The sequence below is a fragment of the Antedon bifida genome, chromosome 3, assembly GCF_963402885.1.
Source record: "Antedon bifida chromosome 3, ecAntBifi1.1, whole genome shotgun sequence".
In the NCBI taxonomy this organism is placed as follows: Eukaryota; Metazoa; Echinodermata; class Crinoidea; order Comatulida; family Antedonidae; genus Antedon; species Antedon bifida.
This window is the reverse complement of record NC_136228.1, coordinates 916,859-925,757: the sequence shown is the minus strand read 5'-3', so window position 1 is coordinate 925,757 and position 8,899 is coordinate 916,859. Positions and strand designations below refer to the sequence as shown.

Below are 8,899 nucleotides of genomic sequence, written 5' to 3'. Positions count from 1 at the left end.
TTGGCCATTTTTGAAAAAATCCCTGTACTAATAGTAGTACAGGGATTTTTTCAAAAATGGCCAAAATATCCACCTTTTAAAATTCAATAATTATGAAATAATATTGCCATATATGCGCATATATTGTATTATCATCATCTTATAGAGCCATAGTAACTAGTTATGTCAAAAAATAAAAGGGTCGAAATTTGGCCATTTTTCGAAAATTGCAGTACAGGGATTTTTTTTTTAAAATGGCCAAAATATCCACTTTTTAAAATTCAATAATTATGAAATAATATTGCCATATATGCGCATATATTGTGTTATCATCATCTTATAGAGCCATAGTAACTAGTGGATGGTGGAATGTACTATATTAAACACATAAATGAAGTACAGGAGAGAACTTTAAAATTCTTCATAATTCCATTCATTACATAAATAACATTATTGCTTACAGTTTAAATTGGTAGATTACATTTTAACAAAAATATATATCATTAAAAGGTGTGCCGATTAAATGTTGTTCTTAATTGAGATCGTTAACTGAAATTCTGTACTTTCGAAAAAGGACAAGGTTGTAAGTTATAAGTTCAAGATTAACTAAAGTTCTGTCTACACTATCAACATTTGACCAAACAAATGTAATGTGCCCATATATGGACATATCACTACCATATTTAGTAGCTACCACATCACACCTTTTTTGTCAAACTAGTTTGATAGTGTAGACAGAGCTTTAGTTAATAGTGCATTTATAATTTCTAAAATAACCTGATTTCATTATCTTTATTACTTTGGCACCAGGTTGGTGTCACATCATGTAATGTAATAAATTACATTTTTAACATTAGTCCTGTTTGTGTCATTATTGTGATCTGAAATCTGTATTACTTTTGCACCAGGTTGTCAAATCATGTCTAAAGCTCTGTCTACTTTATGTGATGTGCACATATATGGACATGATGATGTCATATCACTATTTAGACAGAGCTTTAATAATGTACATTTTAAACAATACTCTCTTGTTTCCTATTTGATTATTCTTGTAATAGTGTATCTAACTCATGCACTATTTCTTCTACTCTTTTGCATAGATTAACAATAAGCACATTGCACAATTATCTAGTTAAATAGTCTAATCACAAAATTAAAACTAGTTTGACTAAAAAAAAGTGTGACGTGTACATATATGGTAGTGATATTAAGTCATTGTGTCCATATATGGGCACATAACATTTGATAGTGTAGACAGAGCTTTACAGAACCTTACATGTGAAGCCTATATCATGGAAGTTGAGGTTAAATGGCCAAAGGTTAGGATTAGGGTCTATGATACACATGTGACATACAGTATATGTGACACTGTATCACAATATTTGTCTATGATACAGTACTAGGCAAATTGTAAATACAATACCGGAGTAAGTGTTTTATGAACATTTTACTTTTACAAAAAAAACTTACACATCTAGTTTATAATAGAAGACCAGATAAAATTATATATATACAGTATTATTATTTAATTAAAATAAATTGTGTTAAAAGAATGTTTGTAAGTTGGCCAGCACAGGAAAGGCCACCACAAAGAAATGTTAATTGGTAGCAATGAAAGCATTAGGGCAAAATAAAGCAATTTGTTATTCATAAGACAAAGATAAGGATAATTATACTTTAAAATACACAACTTTGATAAAACTCATTAAACATGTTATGACATTATTAAAGTGACCTAATAATATTTTATTTAATACTATTAATTACAAACATCTATTTGATTGAAGTAAGTATTCTCCTTAACATGCGGCGATCTCAATACCGTGCATAGAATATTTTAATTGCCATACTGAAAAACCTTGGAAAGAAACCTTTGTTAGGAATCTTGGTTTCTTTTAAATGGACTTCTCGTCGAGATGGCCTTCCTTTCAAGATTACTTTTGCAAACCAAGGTGTGGGAGCTTCTTTTTGAGATGGAATTCCTTTACCATATGCGCAAACCAAGGTGTGGTGGCTTCTTTTTGAGATGGAATTCCTTTACCATATGCGCAAACCATATCTAGTTCTGTGAATGGTTAACTTGGTGATCAAGAACGCTTTAGTTCATCATACACAGTATCCGTCTTGATTTTCCAACAATTATTCACAAAATTACTTGCTGCAATCATGGATGAGTTATCCGCGGAAACATTGCAAGATTTTCCTCAGTATAACGATGTTTGTTCAACGTATATGTACAAAACACTCACTATATTTGAGAATATTTCCAGTTGTACTTGAGTACATTCGTTTTATAAAAATATGTGCATCAAATTTTCTACTCAAACAAGATTGATTGGTTTAAGCATTTAAGTTTATAAAATGCAGTTATATTTCTTTTTTTTGCAGAAAAAGTTCATTTCACACCATCTCAAGACGTTCTGAAACCACGAGACTATAAGACTTGAACAAACTAAAGATGTCGTCGCTTAGTTCATGGACGGACGAGTAACGACATTTTTCCAGAGAAAAGATATCGCAACAAAACTTTGAGATTTGGTCCTGTTGAAAAAAATAAATCATAAAACATAAAAATTGCAAACTAGATATGGTTTATAAGAGATTTATTTTTAATATGTCAATGGCCGTTTTCCACTAACCAAATTTAATCATGCAAATCAATATCTACTTTTGCGCAAAATTGTGCAACCAATTATAGCTCAGAAAAAACAAATCGAACAGCTCAGCAGAACATCACAGACACTCTATCTTGATTGAACTAATACCAACAGAATCTTTTTAAAAATGTAGACTTACCTTAAAGAATTGCATGACCTCTGTGAGATTCTCATCTGACCCCAAAAATCCCCAGGCTAAAGCTGGACTAATATGATTGGATAGAGTATAGAAACGAGATAAAAAGCCATTTTGGTTCCTCAACATCTTACGCTTGGCGCCTAATACAGACCAAATAGCTGTAGATAATGCCTGAGATAAAGAAACAATTTGTAAAAATATGTCAGCTATGCAGAGATTGCGTGTTTGTTGCAATACTGTTGTGTTGTGTATTGTAGTCGTTGGAAAAATTACAAAAATGTTTATATCTGTTCACATGTAAATTATTCATACAATTAAAAAAAAAATTAAAATCTACAATCAATTAACAAAAATTGGTATTGTTTGTACCTAGTGTTGTGATTGAATGGATATTCCATGCATAGGTAGATGATTATGTGGTTTATGTAACCTAATAACTTGCACTGATGAAGGACTAGTGTTGTCCAAAAGCTCTGCAAATTCTTTCTGGCTGTTTTACTTTATTATTTTGATTTAGATGTTTGCTTATTTTATTTGTACCACTGATACTCACAGCATTGTCATTTTTTCAGTAATTTGCATTTTAATTTACTAATACAGTATTAACTACTGTAATGTTGAAATATCTAAAAAATAAATATTTATGAAAACAGAGAACATAAACTGAATCAATGTAATCAACAATGCTTTTAGGTTACAAATATAGTAGGTACGTTTGTTCTTACCGTTTCTTTGACGCTGTTTGACAACCAACGATTTTGCGTGATACATGTCACTGATGACGGAGGATCTGACAGATCATCAAAAGAATCAAGTATAAAAAAATCCAACACTATATCATAGAAAGACATGCATTTTACCTGTTGAAAAAATAAAGAAAATATGTACCAAACAGATGTTTGAATAACATGACATATTACAATAAATAATACCACTTGTTACTTGACCCAAGTGGTCATTGACCTTTTCTTCCAGGTCTTCTATTCAATGTGAACTGTACTTTATCAACTTTCAACCGAACGTTACATCCAAATCTTCATTATTTTACAAAACTTTTAGCTTGTAAATAAAAAGTTAGTCACTTAACTTAAGGTACAGCAGATATTTAGTTAAGGTTATGTTTTCATAATTTTTAACATATATTTATAGATTTTAAAAGTGCATGATTTGACAGGCTCAGACGCCGCTTTAACCACATGAACAACAATTCATACATCGGTGTTTTACTTTGTGAGAAAGTTGAGTAACAAGGGATGTCACATGGTATTGTGATATCAGTACTGCAATACTGTATGTCACATGGTACTGTGATACTGTATAAAAAAAAATGCCGAACTTTACATAAAAACAGTAGAAAATTAAGAAAAATACAATTCAATATCATCCTTAATAAAAAAAATGCATTATTTTGGCAGACAAATTGTTGACCATTTTACATTATAAATTTCTAACAATAATCACTAAGAACGCACCTTGCGGCCCTCTAGCTCTTCTCTAATTTCCCTCCAGTTGTCCGCTCCCTGTACATACTCAATCATGTTATCAAAAGCTTCTGAAAATTGTTCAGTGTCCTGAAAAATTTATTGTAAATAAATTTGATTAATAATAATTTAACAATTATAAACAAATCCATGGCATCCTAGGGTAAATCCCTAATTAGGTTCATTACTTAATTGTAAATAATGCAGTTTATGATTCAGATAAGAGCCCACCCTGTCATATAAGCCCAATCAATCAATCAATCAATCACCTTCAAATCTATAGTAATTGTCCAGCATGAATAAGCCCACTTGCCAACCTAGGCTTATACTCAATCGTTACAGATATACACTTACATAATTCCCTTGTATAAGAAGGCTGCCCACCATCTCCTTGCCCGAACTGATTACCCAATTTAAAACCGTGACATCCGACAACAACAAAGCCATTGCTTCTCTTATACAATGTACCTTTGCTAAGAAATCTTCCTGACTATCACATTTTAACATGTTCGTCCTGCGTGTAAAAAATAGATTACATCTTACAAATTGACAAAAAAGACAAGGCTGCTAAATGTATAAAAGAGAAACATTTAAAATGAAACTATAGAAATATACATTGGTAAGAAGATTCAATTGAGACGAAATAAACTTAATTTTATTTAGAAATGAAAAAAATAGCATTATACTTTTTTAATAAAATAGAAGCTTGGGTTTATTTTTTATCATATTAATTGTTTTAAGGCCAATTTACACAGACGAGCGGTAACTGTAATAAAAATAAAGAATCTATGTTATTTCTTATGACCATTTTACACACGTGGAGCAGACAGATAGATACAGATTTTATGTGGGACAAGCTACGTGGTTTTCCGCTTACTGTTACCTCTCGTCTTTGTAAATTGGTCTTTATGCCTGTGGTGTTCTTCAGTAAGATAAACGAACCCAATTTCCTTACCTGTTCGTGCGTACTTGAACACCCCCACTCCTAACAATTTTTAAAGCATGTTCATAAAATTGCTGTCTCCCTCGTATCATATGATTTTCTAATGGCTCCAAATTTTCAAGCTACAATGAAAATAATAAACAAAAATAAAGTAATATTAACCAAAAATAAATGTTGCTATTATACAATAATTCACTGTAATTTGAACCAAGTGATAACTTGTGGCTGTTTAGTTTATATCAAAATAAAGACAATTGTCTCATTAGTCACATATGTACCATTCAGGTACCTATTTTGTTGTGTTGAAATAAAAGTAAATAGGGAAGAAATTCATACCTCACTCGCCGATACAAATGAATCACTTGAAGAGCCTTCATCGCTGGCCCGCCTTCCAAGGTGCAGAGCTTGTAGCTGTTTCGCAAGGTCATCGGAGTCTACTACTGGTGACTGGGTAATATTGAGGGCAGCCTCCTCGCATTGATCTTGAATACTGTATGCTTTTATGAGCAGCTCATCAAGCTTCTTTAGAAGTTCTGCATCTGTATCATTCTGTAGTTACAAAAAAGATATGTTGTAATTTATAGGGGGTAACCTATCCAGCTGAAATCATAAGCCAGCTGATATCAAGGTGGCTTCTTTAAAACTACACTTTCAAAAAATAAATTATAAAATGTTAAGCCTACAAATTCAGGTAAAATATTGTTTAAAGTTAAATTCTAATAAATAAATATTGATGTTTTGTGGGGTAATGAAATATGATATGCAAGACTTTAAAATAGCGGTGTTGCCGCAGTATTTAGACTATGCTAAAAGGAACATTTTCCATTTTTTAGACGAAAAATAATTTCTGGCCATCTTTACAGGTCACACATTGATGTTGCAGGGTGGATAAAAAAAGTCATCTATAATATCACGTTGAGCATTCTTATAAAGCTATGAATGTATTACTGTAGATACAAATCCACAACTCTGTTACCCTTTTGAAAATACATTATGGAAGTTTGGTACCTGAGGTGGATTTGGAGCACTGTCAATTGCATTTTGGCACCTGAGGTGGACTTACCTGAGGTGGGTTTGGAGCACTGTCAATTGCATTTTGGCACCTGAGGTGGACTTACCTGAGGTGGATTTGGAGCACTGTCAATTGCATTTTGGCACCTGAGGTGGACTTACCTGAGGTGGGTTTGGAGCACTGTCAATTGCATTTTGGTACCTGAGGTGGACTTACCTGAGGTGGGTTTGGAGCACTGTCAATTGCATTTTCCCAATATTCTACTGCCACGTCAAAAGAATCCATTCCTGGACAAAAAAACCAGAATATAAAATTACAAAGCAAAATTATGTGAAATATTATGTAATATAAGTTTGTTTGTTTGTTTACTGAATCTTAGTGTTATACTATTTTTTTAAATTTTTTTTAAACACCAATTCGTGCCTTGATTTATTCTTAGGCAAGATGCTTTACTGTCATTGCCTTGTCCTTTGGATAGGATGTAAAATCGTTGGTCCTGTACATACAGTGCACGTAGAACTTGATACCCTATTGTAGTAGGGGATCATCTACCGGTGTGCTGATTTGGTAGGCAATGCACTGCTGGCTGCTATAATGGGTCTATAAAGGACTTCCTCAGTTTCAAGTAATAGCTTGAGGACGATATAAATACCTCTATCATGCAATTATAAATTATCTTGCATACAATATGACTTACCCATTTGAAATAATCTCTGAATTGCACTAGCCTCATTTGTGGGTGTTAACTCTCCATTCTGAGCAATACTTGCTTGAGGTGTGTCAGTTCGATCGGCGCCCTCAAGTGAGTGGTTTGAATTTTCCGTCAGTGAAGTTGCAGCATTTACTGCTGGGATGGATGCACTTACAACGGAGCTGGCCATACTCGACGTTCTGGAGTGTGAAGATTGGCGGGAACGTGACCTTCGACCTGACCTAGCAGGTGATTTAGGTGAGCCAATTATTGGACTCAAGATTTGCCTGGAGTTATTTGGTCGTACCACATCTAAAAATAAATACAGTTACTAGTGAAGTGAGTAAATACATGTCTACATATCAAATAAAAGAGTTTGTAATCATATAGTTCCAAAATTAAAATTCAAAGTTAAAATTATGTGTTTTTTTTCCTCTTTTTATTCTGCTACAACTGTCACAGCACACTGCATCAGTTTAAAGGCTCACGTAAATTAATTCTACTGGTGTACTGTAAGCAACAACTCTTTTTTCTCTTAAATTGTTAACGCCTTTAAGTATGAAAGCAAATTCTTAAGCATGTATATTAAGTGAACTAGCTAAAAGTGGACCAAAAGACTTGGACAGACCAGAGAGTTGGTAATGACAGTAGATAACAACTCACTGGACAGACAGACAGACAGACCAAATCAGATTTATATAAACATACTTACAGCCATTAGCTTTGAGGTCTTTTGGATGTGGCAAGCGGCCATTACCTTTCTTAACCCTTCGCTTACGTCGACGCAAATAACTGGCTGCTATTATCAAGCCTGTGAGTGCAGACAACGCAGACAGCAAAGCTACTTTAGTTTTCAGTCCAATCAACACCATAGTTTTAAAGTGTTACATACACTGAAAAAAGGAAAACAAAGTAAGTTATTTATAATGATTAGGTCTAAATTCCAGCTTACTATCAAAAGACAATATTATAATTGGGGGTGGGGGGAGTGGTTAGTGTCCGATATATGTAATGGCTTATATGTGATGAATATACAAGGAAGGCCCCTATTATATGGATTAGTTAGGGGATTAGACTACTAATACTGTAGTAGTAGAGTAGGTGTATGTGGAGCCAAGCTAGTAGAGGTATGTCTAAAATGCCTAACAATTGCTGGTGGTGCAGGCGACCATCCATCCATTCATGGTGGTATTGGTAATAATATGGTGGCGCGCATATATATCATTAATGCAGTTTTGTCACTTTGATATTATTAGTAATATTAATAATACTTACTAATACTAGGTTAGGCCATAGAGATATATAATATCTCTATATGGCTAGGGCCTACCTCACCCCTACTTATACTACAATACAGGCCTGGCCTAGCCTGCCTACTCTCACTACACCTACCTAGCTAGGGATTCCCGCTGGCTAGCTAGGCTTAGAGTATAATAAGCCTAGGCTAGTAAGTGTAAGGCTGTAATAAGCTAGGCTAGCTAGGGCCTACTTACTACTACTAGCTATAGGGCCTAATACTAGTAGCCTAGGCTAGTAATGTATCATAATAATGGTCATTTAAATAAAGAGGCTTATAATAGACCTTAAAACAAAATCAAATTCCATTTGAAAGACATTATGTAGGCCTACTTTAGGCCTAGTGACAAGAATTGCGATAGACACTATTATTTGCCCTATCTAGAATTAATGACGTAATAACGGCGGTATGGTACGCACATGTGCGATGTGACGTCACGACGATGCTTACTCAATTAAATAATTGTGAAAAGAATTAATAAATACAGGGTAATACCATAGAGATAATATCTCTATGGTAATACATAATGTACGTACAATAAATGATACAAGATATCATCATAAAACATCTACGAATATTAGAATAAAAATATCTAAAATAAACAGAATTAAAACTGTCCCAAAAAAAATGTTTTTTTTGTTAGGCATGAATTGTTATTATTTGTTTCAATTGTGTGCCTCTAATAGGATAGATCATGAAG

The 8,899-nt window shown here is 33.4% G+C and overlaps 1 protein-coding gene across 1 annotated transcript; it reads right to left on the bottom strand.

Moving 5' to 3' along the window:
- Positions 1 to 406: 406 nt before the first annotated feature.
- LOC144837620 (mitoguardin 2-like) lies at positions 407 to 8,591 on the bottom strand. The gene is made up of 11 exons (XM_078692812.1): positions 8,485 to 8,591; positions 7,615 to 7,795; positions 6,909 to 7,214; positions 6,428 to 6,498; positions 5,536 to 5,748; positions 5,212 to 5,321; positions 4,611 to 4,770; positions 4,248 to 4,346; positions 3,501 to 3,635; positions 2,776 to 2,946; positions 407 to 2,520 (listed from the first exon to the last, which is right to left on the bottom strand). The coding sequence occupies exons 2-11, from the start codon at positions 7,772 to 7,774 to the stop codon at positions 2,380 to 2,382; spliced, it is 1,566 nt and encodes a 521-aa protein (XP_078548938.1). The 5' UTR covers positions 7,775 to 7,795; positions 8,485 to 8,591; the 3' UTR covers positions 407 to 2,379.
- Positions 8,592 to 8,899: the final 308 nt, after the last annotated feature.